This window comes from Schistocerca nitens, chromosome 2, assembly GCF_023898315.1.
Source record: "Schistocerca nitens isolate TAMUIC-IGC-003100 chromosome 2, iqSchNite1.1, whole genome shotgun sequence".
Taxonomy (NCBI): domain Eukaryota; kingdom Metazoa; phylum Arthropoda; class Insecta; order Orthoptera; family Acrididae; genus Schistocerca; species Schistocerca nitens.
The window spans coordinates 146,471,252-146,495,947 of record NC_064615.1 but is presented as its reverse complement, the minus strand read 5'-3'; the positions used below and the strand labels follow the sequence as shown (position 1 = coordinate 146,495,947).

General features: G+C 43.2%; 1 protein-coding gene across 1 annotated transcript in view; it reads right to left on the bottom strand.

Annotated features, from left to right (window-relative positions):
• LOC126234882 (glutamate receptor ionotropic, kainate 2-like) overlaps positions 1–2,220 on the bottom strand; it is a 98,942-nt gene extending 96,722 nt beyond the window's left edge. Inside the window, exon 1 of the mRNA XM_049943622.1 lies at positions 2,201–2,220. Within this exon, the coding sequence (XP_049799579.1) occupies positions 2,201–2,220 (20 nt within the window). The remainder of the gene's footprint in view (positions 1–2,200) is intronic.
• Between the last annotated feature and the right edge of the window lie 22,476 nt (positions 2,221–24,696).

Sequence of the window (24,696 nt, the reverse complement as noted above, 5' to 3'; positions counted from 1 at the left end):
CGTCGCCAGGCATCCGAGCTGTGCTCAGTAATGTTCATGGCTGGGGAGTTTGTCGGTCAGCGGAAGTGTTTACATTTAGAAGAGTGTTCCTGGAGCCACTCCGTAGCAGTTCTGGAGGTGTAGGGTGTGGCGCTGTCCTACTGGCATTGTCCAAGTCCTTCGGAATGCACAATGGACATGAATGGATGCAGATGATTAGGCAGGATGCTTGCGTACGTGTCACCTGTCAGAGTCGTATCTAGACGTATGAGGTGTCCCATACCACTCCAGCTGCACTCGCTCCACGTCTTTACAGGAGCCTCCACCATCTCGAACAATCCCCTGCTAACATGCAGGGTCCATGGATTCACGAGGTTGTCTCCACACCCGTACACGTCCATCCGCTCGACACAATTTGAAACGACACTCGTCCGACAAGGCAGCATGTCTCCATTCATCAACAGTTCAATGTCGATGTTGACTGGCCCAGGCGAGGGGTAAAGCTTTGTGTCGTGTAGTCATCAAGGATAAAAGAGTGGGCCTTCGGCTCCGAAAGCCCATTTCGATGATGTTTCGTTAAACGGTTCGCACGCTGACACTTGTTGATGGCCCAGCATTGAAATTTGCAGCAATCTTCAGAAGGGCAGCACTTCTGCGTCGTTGAACGATACTCTTTAGTCGTCGTTGGTCCCGTTCTTGCAGGGTGTTTTTCTGGCCGCAGCGATGTCGGAGATTCGATGTTTTAACGTATTACTGATATTCACATTACACCCGTGTAATGGTCGTACGGGAAAATCCCCTTTTCATCGCTACCTCGGATTGCTGTGTCGCATCAGTCGTTCGCCGGCTGTATTACTACGTTCAAACGATCTTAAGTCTTGATGACCTGCCATTGTAGCAGCAGTAACCGATCTAACAACTGCGCCAGACGCTAGCTGTCTTAGACAGGCGTTATCGACGGCACCGCCGTGTTCTGCCTCTTTACAAATCTCTGTACTTGAATACGCATGCCTAGCCGGCCTGAGTGGCCGAGTGGTTCTAGGCGCTACAGTCTGGAACCGCGCGACCGCTACGGTCGCAGCTTCGAATCCTGCCTCGGGCATGGATGTGTTTGATGTCCTCAGGTTAGTTAGGTTTAAGTAGTTCTAAGTTCTAGGGGACTGATGACCTCAGAAGTTAAGTTTCATAGTGCTCAGAGCCATTTGAACCATTTGAACGCATGCCTATACCGCTTTCTTTGGCGCTTCAGTGTATTTCCGTAGGCTCCCATGGCAAGTGTAAATTTCATTAAAACATTTTCTGTGTTAATCGGCGTCATTGCAAAAAACTGCAACTAAACCAAAAACGTTTCTACCGCCGTTGCAGCGGTCCTTTGAAACTGTTTTGAAGAGAGCGCTGCAAAGGCAGTCGATACGTTGATTGTATAATTGTTTTAGTGTTTTATCAAACCTGTGTAAGTCAATTTTCAATAGTTCTTTGTGACAGGCATATACTATCCGTAGTTGTAGTCACTGACGTAATATCAGTCATAATTGTGTGACTATGGATATGAAGAACGTAAATATAGTCATAGCTAATTCCTTTAACCATCTACAGCGGGTAATATAATTTTTGGATTATAGTGTTACATTCCTAGGAACGTATTTGTACTTCACATTTAATATATTTATAGAGCACATACAGTAATTTCGTTCATCGTGTTTCATTTCAGATGAAGTTAGACATGTATCTTCAAGCATCGAACCTCCAAGCACACGTCTCGAAAATTGCTCTTTAATAGAGTTCAAAGAAGATACATTTCTAAAGGAAATTAAAACGGACAGATTCGATAAGGTGTCAAGATATAGCACCAGATGTATGCCATGGTTTTGGAAGTAACTTCTGAGAAAAGTGTATAACTGTCCTAAATTAACGCAGAAATCCATAAAAAGATCTTCTTGAGCCTGAGTGGTGTAATATAATGTAGTTGTGGAAATGCCGTGCAACCACAGACTGAGAAGAAATTTGGTTTATGTAGTTAATAAAACATTGCTTCATGCAGGATGAATGATAAGGGCAAAACTGAATCACATGCAGTGGAGGACAGAATCACTTTAAATAAAAATCAATAAATAAATTATTGACCACGAACTGAAATCGTTTATACAAAATAAGACATCTCTAGATAGTCTAACACGAACTAGGTGAAAGAAGCTAACAGTGAAAAAAAACCACTCCTTACCTTTCATCATTATCCGCCATTCTAGCCACTAGAATGTCGGGTACATGGTCGATGCTGCGGAGAGCGAATACTGCAGATACGTTAATGTGTGGAAACTTAGCTACCGGCAGTACCAGTAAACGACGGTTTACTCGGGTGACGGCCGTCTTGGATGCCTTGAGGAATCGGTCGACACCAGCGATGGCGTCGTGACATCGAACCACCAACCCTCGGCAGTCGGCGTCCAGAGCGGACAGCAGGAGGCGCTGTACAGGAACGTCTCCACTGACCAGCGATACTCGTACTATTGTGGGGAACCACGGATCTAAGAACGCTAAACCCTCTGGAACATCCGACAACGCAACTATACACTTGTAGTTGACAAATTCCTTCAAGAGAATTGTGGACCCCATTTCACGTACTAAACTATCAAAAGAGCTGAGGTCCTCGTTCTGTAGTACTAGACGTCCATTGCACAGCGAAATTCCTAATGTTGCCAGCATTAGTAAAGAATGCATTGCCTGTAAGTATGGGAAAATTTATCCTGGTAGTAAGGACTGCGAGTAAACCAATACTCTTTTTCGTTGAGGGTTCACCCGGTTACCGATAAAATAATTTGATTTAGATTAACTCAGTATCTAATTTTATTTTGTGCCTCGACTTTACGGTTCGCTTGACGCTCTCCAAATGCGTGGTCTTTGGAGCAGCTTCGGCCTATATTGACGGAAGTGACGTAAAAATTTTAACTTGCCCTCTGAAGGTAATTCGAAGTATGTTTCGTTCACCTTTCACGAAAGAAATGGACACTCAATTTTCTTCACGGTGATCAAACAATATTTTGCATCTTTGATACACAGGTCAAAAGTCTCCTACTGAAATATAAGTAAAGACTACAGTCAGAAAAATCATCCGTCGTACTTTTAAAGTATTACCTCTTCCGATACTTACCCGTGCGCTCCGTGCAGATGATACATTTTTCATTTCGGCTCTGAATTGCTGATCAAAGTAAGCATCGGCTTTTAGTCGAGATAATAACTTCAAAGAACCGTGGCTCGATGGCAACTTTCAAACGTAAATGAAACATCTGTAGCTCTGTATCCCTGGTCAACGGGCCTTTTTTCGCATCACAAAGTCTCATGTCTAGTTCCAAAAGTTTCCTTCTGTTTTGAGCTACTCTTTAATGTATTGGCAATATTATTTATTGGAAGTATCATGAAATAGCAGCTTAGAAACATTTGTCAAGATTATTTGCTGTATCATATGGCATCCTGTCCAGTTGCTAGCTACAATAATTCACTGTCACCGCGATATCGGCCCTGTACGATCCTATCTGGAAAATACATTTTTTCTTTTGATAAAGAAAGTAAAATTACAATGCAGTTAAAATTTTCCATTCAGAATTTCCCACATAGTTTCGGTTGTGTAACGATAACATTTCATTTATCCTTTCTGTTTGCTGCAAAGCAACATTCTACTCGTTTCATCAGTCCATGGGTCATGACTTTATAAACCCGTTGATCACTAACGTGGAAGAAAGTGTAGAGCATGTTTCACTGAAATCAGAGCAATCGTGCACATTAGAATAGTGAACAGCACTGTATAACATACGACATAGTACGAAGGGTACACCTAAACGCTTGATTCTTTCAGTGACAATAAAAATTACTTTTCATATCCAATTAAAGTCTTTTTTTTCCTTAGTAAGTGAATACGTTTACTTTATACAGTAGTTCTGTGTTCCACATTCCAATTTCTTTGTCAGTATACTTTCTTGGTAACCTGCTAAAAGTATTTGTATTGACCGTTCTCCTCCTAAATTTTAACTGATGTTTCTTCAGTTAGCCGGCCGCGGTGGTCTAGCGGTTCTAGGCGCTCAGTCCGGAACCGCGAGACTGCTACGGTCGCAGGTTCGAATCCTGCCTCGGACATGGATGTGTGTGATGTCCTTAGGTTAGTTGGGTTTAAGTAGTTCTAAGTTCTAGGGGACTGATGACCACAGATGTTAAGTCCCATAGTGCTCAGAGCCATTTGAACCATTTTTTTCTTCAGTTATATTACTCCATAAAAAGACCTTATAATGTCACATTTGAATTGTTTTCTACTCCTTCTTGTCTTGGCCGTGCTTCCCTCCCCAAAGTTGACGCCTTAGGAGCTTAGCCCTCACTGTCGTTGCAATAATTAACACCGGTGAGTTTCACGTACTGCGAAAGTTTTTACAACCGCTGGTTCTCTGCCGTGTATGTTAAATGCATACTGTGTACTCTCTTCTTACGAGGTAGACTGATACGTCTGTTTAATTTTTCAGCGTCCTCTCGTTCCATGCAGTTCCTCAATTCTCTTTTAATTTTTCATTCCTTAGCCTCAAATTATAGATCACAGAACTGAACAAAAATCAAACAAATGCATGTATACCAACTAGAGGATCTGTGATATCGTGCTCGCAAGCCTATGGCTAGAATAATATAAAAAATGTAAGAAGGGAGACTTATTTGTCTGTTTCATTTCTCAACGTCCTCTCGTTCCAAGCAGTTACTCAATTCTCCTCTTTAATTTTTCATTCCTTAGTCTCAAATTATAGATCACAGTACTGAACAAAAATCAAACAAATGCATGTATACCAACTAGAAGATCTGTGATATCGTGCTCGCAAGCCCATGGCTAGAATAATATAAAAAAATATAAGAATGAGTGTAGCTTAAGGGAAACTGATGGTATCGCAACGAAATTTTGAACACTACGTTTAATAAGGCATGGGATGGCAACAGGTATCATACCAACGTCTACTATAAATCTGACGAAGCAGCACAGCAATGCGGAACGAGGTAACGGTCAAAAGCTGGAAAAATTTCAGGTGGAAATTAAGAAAACATTTGGCAAAAATCAGCAGTACGTCTGTTTGTCCGAAGAACAATGCAGAACAGCGCCCGGCGGAAAGATGAGAGGACACAGTTTTACATGGTCGGAAAAAAAAATTGCACCACCAAAAAGGAGTTGTGTGACATAAAATAAAGTTGGTAGGCCTTTGTCTACATCCGAAAGACGACATCTACGGGAATTTCGCACCAGTCGCGTAATAGTGGTGTTAGTAGCGCCAGTATGACGATGCAAATCGGGTCTGCTTTAAATACATGCTCTAACGGTCGTGAGCGTTACTTATCTTTGAGAAAGGACATAGTGAGCTGATATTAACCAAGAATGCCTTTAAGGTGACAAAGACACCACTATCAACGTCTCTCGGATGCTGAACGAGGTCGTGTAATAGGGGTTCGAGAAGCTGGGAATTCCTTCCGCGATACTGTAGAAAAACTTGGAAGGAATGTGGCCACTGCACTTGATTACTGGGAGCGGTGATCACGAGAATGTTCTGTCACAAGAAGACAGTTCTCCGGACGGCCACGTGGTACTACCGAGGGGGAACGCCGTGGTGTCCGGTGTATGCCTCTTGACGCACCCGTATTGCATCTGATGCAGCAATTTGGTTAGCAGTTGGCATCACAGTGACACAAAGACCTGTTACAAATCGGCTACTACAAGGACAACTCAGAGCCCGACGTCCTATGGCTTGCATTACACTGACCCCAAATCAGTGCCGTTTACAACTTCGGTAGTGTCAAGCGAAACCTCATTGAAGGGCAGTGTGGAGGTCTGTCGTGTTTCTGGTGATAGCTGGCTCTGCCTCGGTGCCAGCGATGCCCATGTGTTGGTTAGGAGGCCAGTTGACGTCCTGCAACCAACGTGCCTGGATGCTACACACAATGGATCTAAACCTGGAGTTCAGGTCGGGAGCGCGATCCCGTATGACAGCAGGAAGACTCTAGTGGTTATCCAGCGCACACTGACTGCAAATTTGTTCGTCAATCTGGTGATTCGACGTGTTGTACTGCAATTCATGAACTGCTTTCCAGAGAATATTTTCCAGCAGGATAATGCTGGCCAACATACCGCTGTTGTAACCCAACATGCTCCACGGTTTATCGACACGTTGCCTTGGCCTACTTATTCACGAAATCTGTCTCCAATAGAGCACATATGTGGCGTCATCGGAAGACAGCTCAAACGTCATCCATAAACAGCATCATCTGGCCCTGTATTGATCGACCAAGTGGAATAGGCGTGGGACTCCAGCCCACAAACTCACATCCGGCACCATTGCAACATAATGAAAGAACTTCTGCCTGCTTATTTTCAACATTCTGGCGGCTATGCCAGTTGTTAATGTACAAGTGTTTCACGTTTGTAATGGCGTATCTCGCGCTTACATTAACCTGCAGATTCAGTCACTTAAGTATGTTACTTAGACAAAAACTTTCCCGAAATTTCTACATTATTTGGTGTTACAATTTTTCTCGTCAGTATATGTGCACAGTTCTTTTGCTCTATGTCCCGCAATGTTCGAGAAGGTAACGGAGGCGGACAAATTTTCAATACTAGTGAAGGGCTTGACACAGGATATCTGCGGTAGTCTTCTTTCAAAATACGTCACAATAGCTGAGAATCTCAACAAGTGGCGCCAGTACACCGGTACAGCAAACGAGAAGAAAGTGCACTGCTTAACGTTAACAGATGAGAGTTCTGTAAGATAATAGAGGTAAAGGTGGATAAATGGGCCCCCACTCTGTTTTTTTATATAACACCTTTTATTTTTAGTATAATCACCTGAAATTAACATAAAACATTTCTGTAGTATGTCCTGCAATAGTTATGACATGTTTTGGTCCAACTTTTTAATATTTAGAACAAAATTTTATTTTTTTCCTGATACTCTGCATTTTGTTGCGTCAAGAATTTGTGCTGGTAATATGGGCCCCAAGGTAGTTTGAAATAAAAAGAAACAAAAATTTGAAAAATATAATTTTATTTAATTTTTCTGTACAATGAAAGAAAGATTCACTCTGAAAATTGTTAATTAGTCTACTAGTGGGATGGTTTTCACATCCTACGCCTAGCCTATTTACAATAGTCACACACATAAGCATCTTTTTCGCATCCAGCGCATTCGTTTTGAACCCACATCTCGCAGGCTATACACTGGGCCCAAAGTTCACCTTTTGTGTCCTTTGAAAAAAATCCCTTCACAAAATAGACATACAGCGTCGTCAACATCAGGGACAGAAACACCAACTTTTTATTTCTTGTGCAAAGCTGGTAGTTCATGCACCTGACGTCATTTCTGGTAAGGCCGTAGAATTTGGATTCCATAATGAGAAGATATTTAACCAGTTCGTCCTCAAGTCCCTGTGGTGAAACCGGTGGAGCGTAGAACGAGGGACAGAGTACACTTTAACCGCTGTTTTCAACCCCATTTTTTTCTCTTTAATAGCTACAGTAGTATTTGCCATAATTGCTTTGTCCCAAGAATGCCGTTCGATTTTTTTGGGGGTACAAGATGTGTTCGAGGCATCTGAAACATAAAGAGTAGCAATATCTGATTGATTTTACGGGGCCCATAATACCAGCAGCAAAAGGGGCCCATATATCCACCCTCGTCATCTTGGGGAAAACGATCTTGCCTACGGTTAGTTTGGTTCCCAACCGACGTTAATTAACGTAAAACGGTATCCCAACAGCAAGGCAAATACGTACCTTACCTTAGTTACACTAATAACATGTTAGAAATTCGAGTTTTATTCAAGTAAACACTAACCTTTCAAACTTTTGATGACAGCGAAAAAATTCACAGCACAACTACTCACAAACCATGACAGCTACTATGTTTGCGCACTGTACAGTGAAATTTGGCAACTAGTTCTAGTAGTTCATATGCTCTCCGCTACAATTCGTGGCCTGTACTTCCAAATATGTATGGGACCGATAATATCAGCATGGGCCCATTTTTCCACCTTTGCCTCTAAGATCCCCGAATTACTAATACCACGAATTGTGGAATAAGTTAGAGAGCTTATGATGCCTGTTTACATTGAACTTAGATGACCAGAAATGCCATCGTTGAATGAATATCTCAGTCAGAAAACAAAATACACTGTGTGATCAAAAGTATCCGACCACCGCCAGAAACATACGTTTTTCATATTAGGTGCGATGAGATGCCATCTACTGACCGGTACTCCACATCAACGACCTCAGTAGTCATTAGACATCATGAGAGAGCAGAATGAGGCGCTCCGTGGAACTCATGGACTTCAAAAGTCGTCGGGTGACTGGGTGTCACTTGAGTCATACGTCTGTATACGAGATTTCCACACTCCTAAACAGCCCTAGGTCCACTGTTTCCGATGTTATAATTAAGCGGAAACGTGAAGGGACACGTACAGCACAAAAGGGTATAAGCTGACCTCGTCTATAGACTGTCAGAGACCGCCGACAGTTGATGAGGGTCGTAATGTGTAATAGGCAGACATCTGTCCAGACCGTCACACATGAATTTCAAACTGCATCAGGAACCACTGCAAGTACTATGACAGAAGGTGAGAAAACTTGGATTTCATAGTCGAGCGGCTGCTCATAGGTCACACATCAAGCCGGTTAATACCTAACGACGCCTCGCTTGGTACAAGGAGCGTAAACATTGGACGATTGAACAGTGGAAAAACTTTGTGTGGAGTGACGAATCATGGTACACAGTGTGGCCATCCGATGGCAGGGTGTGGGTATGGCGAATGCCCGGTGAACGACATCTGCCAGCGTGTATAGTGCAAACAGTAAAATTCAGAGGCGGTGGTGTTATGGTATGGCAGTTTTTCTCATGGAGGGGGCTTGACCCCTTGTTGTTTAGCAAGGCACATCGATGTTTTGGCACCTCCTTCTTCCCACTGTTGGAAAGCAATTCGGGGATGGTGATTACATCTTTCAACATGATCGAACACCTGTTCATAATGCACGGTCTGTGGTGAAGTGGTTACACTACAAAAACATCCCTGTGGACTGGCCTGAACAGCGTCTGACCTGAATCCTATACAACACCTTTGGGATGTTTCGGATCGCCGTCTTCGTGCCAGGCTTCACCGACCGAAGTCGATGCCTCTCCTGAGTGCAGCACTCCTGAAGAGTGGGTTGCTATCCCCTAAGTAACTTTCCAGCACCTGACTGAACGTATGCCTGCGAGAGTGGAAGCTGTCATCAAGGCTAATGGTGGGCCAATACCTTATCGATTTCCAGCATTACCGATGGAGGGTGCCACGAACTTGTAAGTCATTTTCAGCCAGGTATTCGGATACTTTTTATCACATAATGTAGCATATCTACTTCATGAGGAAGTTCGCCAATCTTACACACCGTCCCTGTGGACTGGCCTGAACAGCGTCTGACCTGAATCCTATACAACACCTTTGGGATGTTTCGGATCGCCGTCTTCGTGCCAGGCTTCACCGACCGAAGTCGATGCCTCTCCTGAGTGCAGCACTCCTGAAGAGTGGGTTGCTATCCCCTAAGTAACTTTCCAGCACCTGACTGAACGTATGCCTGCGAGAGTGGAAGCTGTCAACAAGGCTAATGGTGGGCCAATACCTTATTGATTCCCAGCATTACCGATGGAGGGTGCCACGAACTTGTATGTCATTTTCAGCCAGGTATTCGGATACTTTTTATCACATAATGTAGCATATCTACTTCATGAGGAAGTTCGCCAATCTTACACACCGAACTCAACCGCGCGCAGTGGCAGTGCGGTTTGAGGCGCCGTCCCGCCGGAGGTTCGAGTCCTACGTCGGGCATGGGTGTGTGTGTGTTATTCTCAGCATAATACTAATTTAATTTATGAAAAATGAATGAACTGTTACATTTTAAGCTTAATGTTTAGAAAAAACTCAAGTTTTATAGTTAATTATCTCAATTTTCACAGTTTTTTAATATATTTGGAAAATTCTGAAGTTTCATACACCTCTAACTACTGTTTGTATGCTATGAAAAAGTCATCGAAGAATCTCTCTTACTTACGAAGAAAAGTGCACCTATAGCAACAAATGCAGCCAGTAATAAGTGAAAAAATGATGAAATTTCACGTGTAAAAAAAAGGTAAGTTGCTATGTTTTTGAACTTCCACTGCGACGAGTGTGAGTCCTCAATCCTTCCTGGTTATGCTGACAAAGTTTTATGAATTTATTTGTAAAAGTGTAGACAGTAGAAATTAAAATGTCCTGTGGTGACTCTCCTGCTCCAAGTCGGCCCGTTTGACGTCCTACCCCCCTTAAACAACCGCAGGTGAGTAGAGCCGACTTGCGGTATGAAGCCCAACACAGTAATCTGATGACGTCGCTCTCCAACGAGTCTCCAAGACACAGAAATCAGGAAAGCTGACGATGCGACTGTGAATGCCAAAGATAAAAATTCTCCTCTAAAAACTGTTGCCAAGACATCTAACACTCATCGTCTCAGTCAACGTGCCTCATAACTAGACTCTGGAGCATCGTTTTCTGTGATGTTCAATGTTTACTTTCTGTAGCTGAAGCAGATAATGCTCTGAGATTCAACGGCTATTGCGCTGACCAGCGCCACGGAAATGTACAACGTATTTACACTGAAATTCCCTATTTTGTGACGCGATTAGAAATAGTAAACCTTTATTTGTTTCATGTCTGACTTGTCCGTTGGGTGCATCATAAGGACTTAAAGTTGCTGCTTAAATTTTTTCAACATCTGTTGCACTTTCGTTGTTGAATTGTTGTCCGTAGAAGCGCAAATGGCATCAGTTGGCACAAAGTGTACTTTAGTAAGCAGAGTTTAAATGCACTGTTATGCTGCAAAGGCAGTTTAGTGGAGTTACAGGTATGCAGCATCAGACGCCAAGAGCATGCGGACATGGCACTGTCGTTTAATGGAAATTGGCAGCATTGCAAATGGGCATGGCAGAGGTCGGCGGACTCTGAGGAACAAGCTGAGAATATCCACCAAACATTCCAACGAAGTTCACAAAAATCAGTTCGTCAAGCTTCGCTTCCAGATGCCTCGTACAACTGTCCATAAAGTCCTCATAAAGCGGTTGCGTCTGTATTCATACAAGGTGCAGATACTGCAGGCCATAAAGCCTAATGACAAGCAGCGACGATGCGAATTAGCATACGAAATGCTTAACCGAATCGTGCGGAATCCTGAGTTCCTGTCAAGTGTAATGTTTTTGACGACGCCACGTTCCTTGTCTCTGTAACTGTGAACAATCATAACGCTAGAATTTGGGGGTCGCAGAATCCACACAGTCAGGGAAAAGGTACCATATAGCCCGAAAGTGAACGTTTGGTGTGGCCTCATGTGTGACAACATAACTGGACCATTCTTCTTTCCTGAAACAGCTGTCACAGGAACGACGTACATAGACATGCTGGAGAACTTTGTCTTACTCCAGGTTGAAGACTTGCAACCAAACCTTAGATTTCGGCATGATGCCGCTCCACTTCGGTGGTCCCTCGATGTCCGGAAAGCTCTAAATGCAACATTTCCAGAACGCAGGATTGGACAAGGCACGACATGGATTGGCCTCCACATTCTCCTGACATGACACTGTTGGATTTTTTTCTATAGGGCTACGTCAAGAAAATGGTGATCGCCACTGCAGTGCAGGACATTCAAGACCTCCGTACTCGGTTTGTTGTCTTCGACTATGTTGCAGCGGACCTGGACGAAAATTGAAAACAGACTCGACATTCCTCGTGTCACCGCAGGGGCTCACGTGGAAGAGATTTCATTTGTTACTGTAATTTTTTTTTCAAAATTTATCTTCATGTACAACCTATTTTTGTAAAAAATAGTTATTTCATTTAGTTTAATTTAAAATACGAAATTTCGGCGTGGACACCTTGTGCATCAACTGGCCTCGAACATGTGTTGAGTGAATGCCTATCAATGGTAAACACAAAACTTCGAATTTAGACAAAACTTCGAATTCAGATTTTACCAGAACCGCTCATAATACTATGGGACTTCTTGCAGGTATCACGAGGAACCATAGATGGTGGGAGATCGGATCATCACACAGACGAAACTGCTCCAACAAGTTCACGAAGCAACGACTGGTATTGCCGACTGTCTATCACTAAAGAGGCTCCTATCCCTTCGTCATTCAGAATTCTAGTTATACCTATAAGTTCTAGTCTAGAACCGGTCTACGGTTTCCATCAACACCTACATCATATACGTAAGGATATGTGCAGAGGTATAGCCATACTAGTCATTCATAATGTCTAGGATTATTTACAAGGAACAGCGAATGCTGAAAACAACGTCATTAAATCATCATAATGTCTTCGGTTCACCCTGTGGTGGCCGTAAATAAGAATCATCGCACAGTGCGTATGATCATCGATTACCAGCGCCAGAACGAAATCACTAAAAACGTTGATAGCCTTTTACGCGAATTTATGACACCTAGGACTGTCTGAAGGAAGTGAATTATCCGCTACGAATATGCCACATGGCTACAGGCGGATGGACGTCGACGAAACTGACTGGAGGAGGCAGCTTTCATAACATCTGATAACATGCGTGAAGTTGAAAGTTATTCCGTTTCATTGCGCACACCCAGTCGTCTCGAATATGTATTCTGAGAATACCCATCAATAGTAATCACAAATCTTCGAATTTTAATTTTAAACGAACCATTCATAATACTATTGGACTTTTTGCAGGAATCACAATCATACGTAGTGGAAGATTGGATCATCGGGCTGATGAAACTACTGTAACTAGTTCGCGCAACGTAGTGTACAACCAGATTCAAAATCTGATGTAAAATACCTGTATTTGCTACATGGGTGACATTTTCCGTTTCTCTAAATAAGAGTATCTAATCCACTTGAGAACAGTGGGATTACATGACTCAGGCACTGATGCCTTCACCAGTCAGGACAGGTCTTGATGAGAATGCTGTGACGAAACTACTGACAGGTGCTGGTGGTTATGCGGCAGAATGTTTTCTAAGCCGATTACCAACAGCTGTAAAGAGTTTATAAAATGAATGCCGTTACAGGTAGCAACCTGTAACCGCGTAAGTAACGAACAGCCCTTAGTGGCTCGCCATTAACATTTTTTATCTTAAATATCTTTGTGACTGATGCCCTTTTGGTATATCTATTATTTTATAAATGACATATAAGTTCTGACAGTCTTTCACGATGATTCTGTACTTATACTCTGTATCATACGTTTTTAGTCATAATTCTGTGACCATGTTAAAGACCATTCTTTGATTTAAACTCAGGAAGACACTCCTAGCAGTGTTGAAACCCAGTTAATTTGTTACAAATAGTGACCGAGCGCTGTTTTCTTTCAATAGTAACTTTAAATATCATTTATTGCTAATATCAGTTTTCTTTCGGATCATCATAACGTCCTAAAAGCACAAAAGTTTTTCACGGGTCATGGCGTGGCTGTTCTCGTTTAGATCCAGGTCGACCCTGAAACATTGATTGTTTACTACTTCGGAGTACCCTTCAAGTACATGAATAAGTACTTAACATATAAAATCGAGTGCCTAGCAGATGTTTTGTCATTCAGTGAGTTCCGGCAATTGAGAGCAGATTAATAACAATAACAGGACAGTAAAAAGCAGATTATAAACGTACCATCGTTAAAATCTTCACTTCAAAAGTAACGGAAGAAATGCGAAGCCATGGTGACCAAAAAACTTCGCATCATCAGCAAAGTACTAAAACGACGATTACCACCAGCAGACTGACAGTCTGACTATAAAAGATTTCACTCAGATAAGAAGCAACGAGCGCTAGTGTGCGTTAAATCTTACGAAGACTACCGAACGAGGTGGCGCAGTGGTTAGCACACTGGACTAGCCTATGGGAGAACGACGGTTCAAACGCACGTCCATCCTTCTGATTTAGGTTTTCCGTAATTTTCCTAAATCGCTTCAGGCTAATGCCGGGATGGTTCCGTTGAAAGGGGGCCGCCGGTTACGTTCCCCATCCTTCCCTAATCCGATGGGAGGGATTACGTCGCTGTCTGGTTTCCTCTCCCAGATCAACAAACTAACCTTAGGAAGACAAAACACAAAGAGGGAGGGCCGAGGATCAAGCAGTTTGGTCCTCCCCCCTCCCTCGTAAACCAACCAACCAACATACCGCGAAGAGGGAGTTCGTGTCTGTAACGTAAGTCTAACGAAACTGAACATCAATCTTAAAGAAGTGAATATTATATCACTTGCTAATCACACGTATAAATATTTTTTCACAAATATTTCATAACGGTGTAGGAAGGGCTGAAGAATTGGTACAGTGAGAAAGCTTATTTAATAATCAGCTGATGGTGTCGCTATGGGCACATGGAGATGCGGCGCTTCATTGAACTGTCCGCTATCTTGACGTAGAGCCAGACTGATGGATACAAGTTTTCAGCGACGCAAGGAAGTGGGCCCGGCCCACTGAGACATCCGAAACGACGACGAGCGTGAAGTCTCATTGCGTATTTACAGGTTATCTCTCCCTTTAGGACCTCTACCTACAGCTCTTATTAATACTAGCTGTATCGCAGTAAATCTGCGTTAACAACTTGAAATCTTAACCAGATAATGGCGTAACGTTGGGAAATGTATTAGCTAATCTGACAACTATGTAAATAGGTGGCCAGCGGCTCTGTGTACCCATCATAGTTAAAACCACTAAGAGATCTCGACTAGCTAACAAAGTTGAGGAAAAGATGAACAAACAAGAAATGCAAATTGTCTTTTTTTTTTTTTTGTCATCAGTCTTCTGACAGATTTGATGCTGTCCGCTTCCCCAGTGCCAACCCCTTCATCTCAGAGTAGCAACCTACGTCCTCAGTAATTCCTGAACTTATTCCAGTCTCGTTCTTCCCCTACAGTTTTTGCCCTCTAAAGCTCCCTCTAATACTATGGAAGTCATTCCTTCCCACTCAGATTCTGCGCAGAAACTCCTCATTCCTTACGTTATCAGTCCACCTACTTTTCAACATTCGTCTGTAGCACCATATGTGAAATGCTTCAGTTCTCTTCGGTTCCGGTTTTCCCACACTCTTTGTTTCACTACCACACAATGCTGTACTCCAATAGTACATTCTCAGTATTTTCTTCCTCAGATTAAGGCATATGTTTGATACTAGCAGACTTCTCTTGGATAGGAATGCCCTTTTTGCCATTGATAGTCTGATTTTGACGTCCTCCTTGCTCCGTCAGTCATTGGTTATTTTACTGCCTAGATAGTGGAATTCCTTAACTTCATCTACTTTGTGATCATCAATGCTGATGTTGAGTTTCTCGCTAGTCTCATTTCAGCTACTTCTCTTTACTAATATCCTCAATTGAAAACGTAGATCGACCCATCTTATATGTATCGCTATGTATTAGCTTGATGGTATATAATGTAACAGCTGTAAGCACCGATTGAATATCACGTAAAGTATTCCAGTTATTGCGCTGTAGAACAACTGTGCTATCTACAAACGTACAAGAACAAAGCCGCTGCCACTAATTAAAGTGGGTCCCATTTCTTAAGTTCAACATAGTGACGAAATGAAAACTAAACCTTAAATTGAGTATAGACAGCAGTGGTTTTGAAATCAAAATCGCAAGAAAGTTTGAAGTATCACCTAAAATAGAGCGTCCAACTGTTTTTAAACCTACTCTAAATAGATATACGGGAGAGATTTGAGCACGTGGCAATGGCCCCTTCAAATAATCAACAATTAAATGCAAAATGAGGGGACACAGCACAAGTGATGCAGAACACCAGGGGGAAGCCAAGTTGCAAGCTGATTCAGCAAACTGCAGACAACCGAGACAAGTTTCTGGCGAACATTACAGATAATGCTCATCCATGAACGGAAGGAGGCAGGACGTGAATATGAAGTTAAAATCTTCTGGCTTATTAGGCCGCGTCATGTTTCTTCTAAAATGGTCGACGTTTCGACCCCTCTGCTGGGATATTCCTCAGGATCTTTTGTTGTCCACTGCTGCTGTTCTAGCAGTAGTGGACACCAAAAGATCCTGAGGAAGATCCCAGCAGAGGGGTCGAAACGTCGAACATTTTAGAAGAAACATGACGCGGCCTAATAACCCAGAAGATTTTAACTTCAGTGACAACGGCCACGAAAGCCGGCAGACTTATATAGGACGTGAATCTGTCCACGACCGAAGAACCAAAGGAGGACTTGACCCTATGTCTTACAAATCCCACGATGAAGGTGCTCTGAGTGACTAGAACAGCCCGGGGCACGATCCGTTGCTTAATCTTTCTGAGTTCTGCAGGAGAAACCCCGAAACCATGCGAATTTTCACAGCCAGGACGGGGGTTGCCTCACCAAGCATGTCACGTCACAGCCGCAGCATCCTGTATGGTAAGAGCCGGCTCACGATGCTCGCATTAGAAAATCCCTGCGCCAGCAATACTGGCCAATTGTTCCCCAAGAAGCACATATGCTCCATGCAACACCGCCACCAAACTCCGCCAACTTCGACCACCTTCGTCTCGCTCTTTCCATCCCTTCCTTGCAACCACAGAGAAACCATAAACCCTCCAGCCGCCAAAGAAAGTGCTCAACTCGCCGGGCATGAGCTATCTACCTCGCAGAATGACTCAGCCTCCCCGCTGTCGTAAACTGAACTCTCTGTGATGGGAACTCGCAATGTTCACTCTCGCCCTCCGCCAATTATCCGTAAGAACCTCGACCGTCACCTGATCGGAAAGCAAAAGCATATCAGTATTAGCAGATTTCATATGACTCGTGGGTACACTTTCTAAATGGTTGAACCGGCCGGGGTGACCGAGCGGTTCTAGGCGCTACAGTCTGGAACCACGTGACGGCTACGGTCGCAGGTTCTAATGCTGCCTCGGGCATGGATGTGTGTGATGTCCTTAGGTTAGTTAGGTTTAAGTAGTTCTAAGTTCTAGGGGACTGATGACCTCAGAAGTTAAGTCCCGTAGTGCTCATAGCCATTTGAACCATCCAAATGGTTGAGAGGCATCGTCCTTCACTCGTTGCGTGTTCGAAGTGAGGGCCACAAAACGTTACATAAACTTACTCGATACCTTGCCCCCTTTGTCATGAACTCCAGGGTTGTCAACGCAGACCATGTCCCCTATGTTAAAATTGGCAGGGCATTGCCCACGGTTGTAGTGCACTGCTTCTGTTTGATGAGACCTCACAATGTTCGCACTCACGCTGCCCCAATTATACGCAAGAACCCCGGTTGTCTCCTGATCAGGAAGCAAGTGCGTTATTTCCCACAAGTTTGACAATGGTAAATTTAAACGATGCGTGAACTTTAACGACTGGACGACAGCTTGATGATGTTTATGCCTCGCTGTGTTAAAAGCAAAATTTTACCATGGGAGGGAATGGTCCCACCTCGACTTCGCCTATTAGCCCTCTCCGGAAAGACGATTAAGGGTTATAGGGGAAGATAGTTACGTGATGGATCCCATGCAACACAACTTGCAGAATTTCCGAAGAACGAAAACTGGAGCATTATTACTGACGTGAATGACAGGATCAAAGACCATGATAGTTCTACTAAAATTTCATTCCCACAGTTATTATCTCCACTCCCCTCCCCCCCCCCCCCACCCCCCACCCGCTCGACGTCTATAGTACAAAACGCAAGAGGTCACCTACTACAATGAATATATAGCGGTAACCCACCTGAGACCGGGAAAGTGGGCCAACATGATCAATGATAAGGAGTTCCACATGGGTGTAGTGCAGCAATCCATTCTTACGGCTGCCGAATAACTGGCACCACGCAGGGAAGCCGTACCGTACACTGCATGCAGACAAGCTCCACACATCCCCCACACAGTGAGATGATCTATGGCCGATCTCCCACTACTGTATAACGATCTTGATTGTTCCAGGAATGTAGCGGCAGCAGCAACTGGGATACATCGCCATCGCATGCCACGGTAATGATGCATGATACCCATACTAACAAATCCAACCTTGCATGAACTATCGCAGCTAGTAAGCCACTACTGTTCTTACTACCCATCCCACTGTCGCAGAGGTTTTTTTTCCCACGGCACGAGCCATGGCACTTTTTTCCCTCTGCTCTTCAAATCGCTACCCTCACTCGCGTTTCGTCCACTATCTATCACCTGATGGTCCGTGTTAATGCGTAGTCTTACCCAGACGCACGGATAACATCACAGACCAGCATCCTGTGATCCACTTACTAGATAACTAACATGTTTACGGAGGTGACAGTAGAACTTTTTTTCCGTTCTTACGGCCCGAACTTGGTTTCGGCAACTTACATTCTAGGCAGTGCCCAACCATTCTCCCAATTTTTTTGTAGACCGAGGACCAGGTCACATGATGCTTCATCTTGTGTTTGGTTTTATAAATGCCTGAGTGACCATCTAACAGCGGCTGATGGTACTACATAAAGGCGACAGTGAGGACATGCTGAGGCAAAAAAAAATTTCAAGTGGTTATCGCCCTTGCTTTGTAAAAAAGAAACTCCCTTTTTAAGCTGCTACGCCGACAGTGTTTCATATAAATTATGACAAGCCTGGGGCGGAATCTTGTTGTTACGTAAATTGAAAGTAGATGTGGGAAAGAAGAAAGGAAAGGCAGGGAACAAATGTTATCACTGCTTCGGTACTTTATGTGGAATCAGCAGTGACTAGCGGAAACTTGTGGCCGACCGGGACTAGAACCCATCATCTCCTACTGACTAGACAGTTTCGTTAACAACTCCGCCATCCAGACCTGGTGTTTATCGCAAATGCGAGTACTATCTCCGTGCACTCCCCGGCCGACTGACATTTCCGTCCAGTGCCACTTATCCTCAGTCCCTATCCGTGTCCATGCCCGCTAATTTTAGATTCCCACAGGTGGGCGGACGTAAATGTGCATCTGCACTGAAGGCCGTGGCTTCATTCCACATCGAGGCTAATCAGTTGTCTGAATTCATGGGGTCTCTTTTTTCGGAGAACGCCCAACTTTTTTTAAAAAACCTATTCTAAACAGATAATCCGATTTTCATATGCCGTTTAAAGTAAATGAAGATTTTGAGATTTTGAACAGATGCTAATAGAGACTCTAGAAGTCGTTGCAAATCACCATGAACTGATATTGGCAGGAGATTTTAAAAGCAGAGTAGAAAAAGAGAGAAATAGGAAGGGTATTGCGATGTATGGGGACGATGTTATGAGTGTGAACGGGGAAAGGTTGTTGGATTTGTTGGAGGGGTAGGAATTACAAGTAAAACACACATTTTTTGCTCACATGTATAAACATAAATTTGCGTCATATAACCATGTAAGAGGATTGAAATCAATTATTGATTATCTAATTTTGAGGAAAAAATCCAGTTTAGAAGTTCAGGATGTCAGAGTTAAAGGAGGGGCAGATTGTGGAAGTGACCATCATCTGGTGTAATGTAAAATTTACTATCCCGGGGAGTGGTGAACAGAAGAGGAGGTAACAGGCTGAGCAGGCTGTGATTATAAGGCTTAACTTGGACGTTTTAGGGAGAGATAATAAAAATCTTCAAATGTGTGCGAAATCTTATGGGAATTAACTGCTAAGGTCATCAGTACCTAAACTTACACACTACTTAATCTAAATTATCCTAAGGACAAACACACACACCCATGCCCGACGGAGAACTCGAACCTCCGCCGGGACCAGCCGCACACTCCGTGACTGCAGCGCCCAAGACCGCTCGGCTAATCACGCGCGGCAGACAAATTGGACACAACAGAGGGAACATTAGAAGAGGAATACGAGCACATAAGGAAAGCACTGGAACAAGTAGCGAAAGAAGAACTAGGAGAATATGAGAAGAAGATCAGTTTGTTGAGATGCAGAAATAGCAAGGATGATGGATAGGAAAAACAAAAGCTTGGCAATCCTAAATGTGAATGACAGTCAAAGTAGAGACAGATTTGGGACAGTAAATAGGGAAGCGAAAAGAGAGGTTTTAAAAAGCAAAAGGGAGGCGCGGGAAGGAAAACGTGAATATACAGAGAGGATAATACGTGGGACCGGTAGTGCTGTGGCAAGGAGATGGATCAAGTCAGCCATAGGCAATCATACAATGAAGGCTTTCACGACCGGATGTTTCAGCTGCTGAGAATTATTCCGAGTTGTATGGCCGTGGTCCATGGAACTCTTCAATCCCAGTCGTTTCGACCAAGGCTACGTTGGACATCTTCGGAGGTGCTCCTGGTTGTCGGAAAGACTCAGCACAACCAGGAGCACCTTCGAAAATGTCCAACGTAGCCTTGGACGAAACGTCAGGGATTGAAGAGTTCCATGGACCATGGCCATTGTCGTTGTTGTTGTTGTGGTCTTCAGTCCTGAGACTGGTTTGATGCAGCTCTCCATGCCACTCTGTCCTGTACAAGCTTCTTCATCTCCCAGTACCTACTGCAACCTACATCCTTCTGAATCTGCTTAGTGTATTCATCTCTTGGTCTCCCTCTACGATTTTTACCCTCCACGCTGCCCTCCAATGCTAAATTTGTGATCCCTTGATGCCTCAAAACATGTCCTACCAACCGATCCCTTCTTCTAGTCAAGTTGTGCCACAAACTTCTCTTCTCCCCAATCCTATTCAATACCTCCTCATTAGTTACGTGATCTACCCACCTTATCTTCAGCATTCTTCTGTAGCACCACATTTCGAAAGCTTCTATTCTCTTCTTGTCCATACTAGTTATCGTCCATGTTTCACTTCCATACATGGCTACACTCCATACAAATACTTTCAGAAACGACTTCCTGACACTTAAATCTATACTCGATGTTAACAAATTTCTCTTCTTCAGAAACGCTTTCCTTGCCATTGCCAGTCTAAATTTTATATCCTCTCTACTTCGACCATCATGAGTTATTATGCTCCCAAATAGCAAAACCCCTTTACTACTTTAAGTGTCTCATTTCCTAATCTAATTCCCTCAGCATCACCCGATTTAATTTGACTACATTCCATTATCCTCGTTTTGTTTTTGTTGATGTTCATCTTATACCCTCCTTTCAAGACACTGTCCATTCCGTTCAACTGCTCTTCCAAGTCCTTTGCTGTCTCTGACAGAATTACAATGTCATCGGCGAACCTCAAAGTTTTTACTTCTTCTCCATGAATTTTAATACCTACTCCGAATTTTTCTTTTGTTTCCTTTACTGCTTGCTCAATATACAGATTGAATAACATCGGGGAGAGGCTACAACCCTGTCTCACTCCCTTCCCAACCACTGCTTCCCTTTCATGCCCCTCGAATCTTATAACTGCCATCTGGTTTCTGTACAAATTGTAAATAGCCTTTCGCTCCCTGTATTTTACCCTGCCACCTTTAGAATGTGAAAGAGAGTATTCCAGTCAACATTGTCAAAAGCTTTCTCTAAGTCTACAAATCCTAGAAACGTAGGTTTGCCTTTTCTTAATCTTTCTTCTAAGATAAGTCGTAGGATCAGTATTACCTCACGTGTTCCGATATTTCTACGGAATCCAAACTGACCTTCCCCGAGGTCCGCTTCTACCAGTTTTTCCATTGGTCTGTAAAGAATTCGCGTTAGTATTTTGCAGCTGTGACTTATTATACTGATAGTTCGGTAATTCTCACATCTGTCAACACCTGCTTTCTTTGGGATTGGAATTATCATATTCTTCTTGAAGTCTGAGGGTATTTCACCTGTCTCATACATCTTACTCACCAGATGGTAGAGTTTTGTCAGGACTGGCTCTCCCAAGGCCGTCAGTAGTTCTAATGGAATGTTGTCTACTCATGGGGCCTTGTTTCGACTCAGGTCTTTCAGTGCTCTGTCAAACTCTTCACGCAGTATCGTATCTCCCATTTTATCTTCATCTACATCCTCTTCCATTTCCATAATATTGTCCTCAAGTACATCGCCCTTGTATAAATCCTCTATATACTCCTTCCACCTTTCTGCCTTCCCTTCTTTGCTTAGAATTGGGTTGCCAACTGAGCTTCTGAGCTCGTGATATTCATACAAGTGGTTCTCTTCTCTCCAAAGGTCTCTTTAATTTTCCTGTGGGCAGTATCTATCTTACCCCTAGTGAGACAAGCCTCTACATCCTTACATTTGTCCTCTAGCCATCCCTGCTTAGCGATTTTGCACTTCCTGTCGATCTCATTTTTGAGACGATTGTATTCCTTTTTGCCTATTTCATTTACTGCATTTTTATATTTTCTCCTTTCATCAATTAAATTCAATATTTCTTCTGTTCCCAATTATTTCTATTAGCCCTCGTCTTTTTACCTACTTGATCGTCTGCTGCTTTCACTACTTCATCCCTTAGAGCTACCCATTCTTCTTCTACTGTATTTCTTTCCCCCATTCCTGTCAATTGTTCCCTTACGCTTTCCCTGAAACTCTGTACAACCTCTGGTTCTTTCAGTTTATCCAGGTCCCATCTCCTTAAATTCCCACCTTTTTGCAATTTCTTCAGTTTCAATCTGCAGTTCATAACCAAGAGATTGTGGTCAGAATCCATATCTGCCCCTGGAAATGTCTTACAACTTAAAACCTGGTTCCTAAATCTCTGTCTTACCACTATATAATCTATCTGATACCTTTTAGTATCTCCAGGATTCTTCCAGGTATACAACCTTCTTTTATGATTCTTGAACCAAGTGTTAGCTATGATTAAGTTATGCTCTGTGCAGAATCCTACAAGGCGGCTTCCTCTTTCATTTCTTCCCCCCAATCCATATTCACCTAACCATGGCCATACAACCCAGAAAAATTCTCAGCGGCTGAACCAGTGGAAAGTTACGTCATAGTAATATTAGTCATGATCAGTAAACAACTTATTTTAAGGATTTATTCCAAGAAAATCGGCCTGAGCTGAAAATGCAACAGGAGGAGTTATTGCATTTGGATATACATCTGCCTCAACTGGCTGTGAAGAGCTGTAAGATGAAGAGGGCACCAGGACATGGATCAATACATCCAGAGCTCGGGAAAATTTGGTCCAACGAAATTCTTGGAGATACAATTAGAGGAAGCAGGATTCCGAACAGGAACATCAGTAATGGATAACGTCTTTCCAAGGAAACTAATGTGTGAAAAGCGCACAAAGGCAGGAATGGAGACACATGTTGCTTTGATTGACCTAATGAAAGCATATGATAATGTGCCCACCAACAAACTGTGGCAAAAGTTTAAAGAGATAAAGCTGGATCAAAAATGGCCAAAGGTTGTTATGAAATTGTGTGAAAATAACACAGTGCGCTTAAGATTTGGAGTAGTTGGACAGAGTTGGAGGTGAATAAGGGTCTGCGTCAAGGATTTGGGTTGTCAGCGAACCTTTCTGAGCTGTATTTAGCAGCGATACCGCAGATTTCGCGTAGAAAAGGCCAGGTTGTGGGAGTGACACTATAGGATAGCAATTAATTTAGCCTGTACTTTGCAGATTACGAGACTGCACTAGTAAAAGATGAAAATGATCTGGGCTATAGGATAAGAAAGCTTAAAGAGGGATCCAATAAGGATGAACTGAAAATGAACATGAAGAGCTGTGTGTCCTTGGTTGTTCGAATGGAAAAAGTATATAAGTTGGAGATAGATGGAAATGTACAAGGTGTACAACTTTGCTTCCGCCGCTTGCCGATAGGTGGCGACAACGTTAAGTACCCGTCGAAAGAAATAGATCCAAACGTCAGGCAGTTATCTTGGACCTCGGTCAACATAACCTCATTCAAACACTAGTCGATTTGTGTCTGCATCATAATGTTGTTCGTGATTGAAAATGTCACTTTACGAGCCTTATTCTCGTCATTTGCGGGAGGTGTTACAGCTTTGTTTCAATATGAAGAAAACAGCGTCTGAGTCTCATAGAATGCTCTCAAATACATATGGTAAGGACACTATTAGTGAAAGAACGTGTCGTGTTCGGTTCAACGCTTCAAGAACGGTGATTTTTAACGCCGTAGACAGGCTTCGTGGTGGAAGAGAGAAAGTTTTCGAAGATGCAGAATTGGAGACATTACTGAGTGAAGACACGCGTCAAACTCAAGAATTGGCACGATTAGTGGGAGTGACACAACAAGCCATTTCAAAACGTCTGAAGGCTATGGGCATGATTCAGAAAGAAGGAACTTGGGTCCCGTGTCAGCTGAAACCAAGAGACGTTGAACGGCGTTTCTGTGTTTGTGAACTGTTGCTTCAGAGGCAAAAACGGAGGCGATTTCTGCTTTGCATTGTGACCGGGGATGAAAAATGGGTACATTAGGATAACCCTAAACGCAAAAAACCATGGGGATATCCTGGCCATGTTTCCACGTCTAGGGCCAAACCGAATATTCACGCCTCTAAGATCATGCTCTGCACTTGGTGGGACCATCGTGTACCATGAGGTGTTAAAACCAAGTGAAACAATGACGGGTGCTCGTTACCGAACGCAATTAATGCCTTTGAGCAGAGCATTAAAAGACGAATAGCCGCAATACAGCGAGAGGCATGATAAAGTGATTTTGCAGCACGATAACGCTCGACTCCACGTTGCAAAAGGTGTCAAAACGTACTTGGAAACGTTAAAATGGGAAGTCCTACCCCACCCGTCGTATTATTTAGACATTCCTCCCTGTGACTATCACCTGTTTAGATCAATGGAGCATGGTCGGGCTGACCAA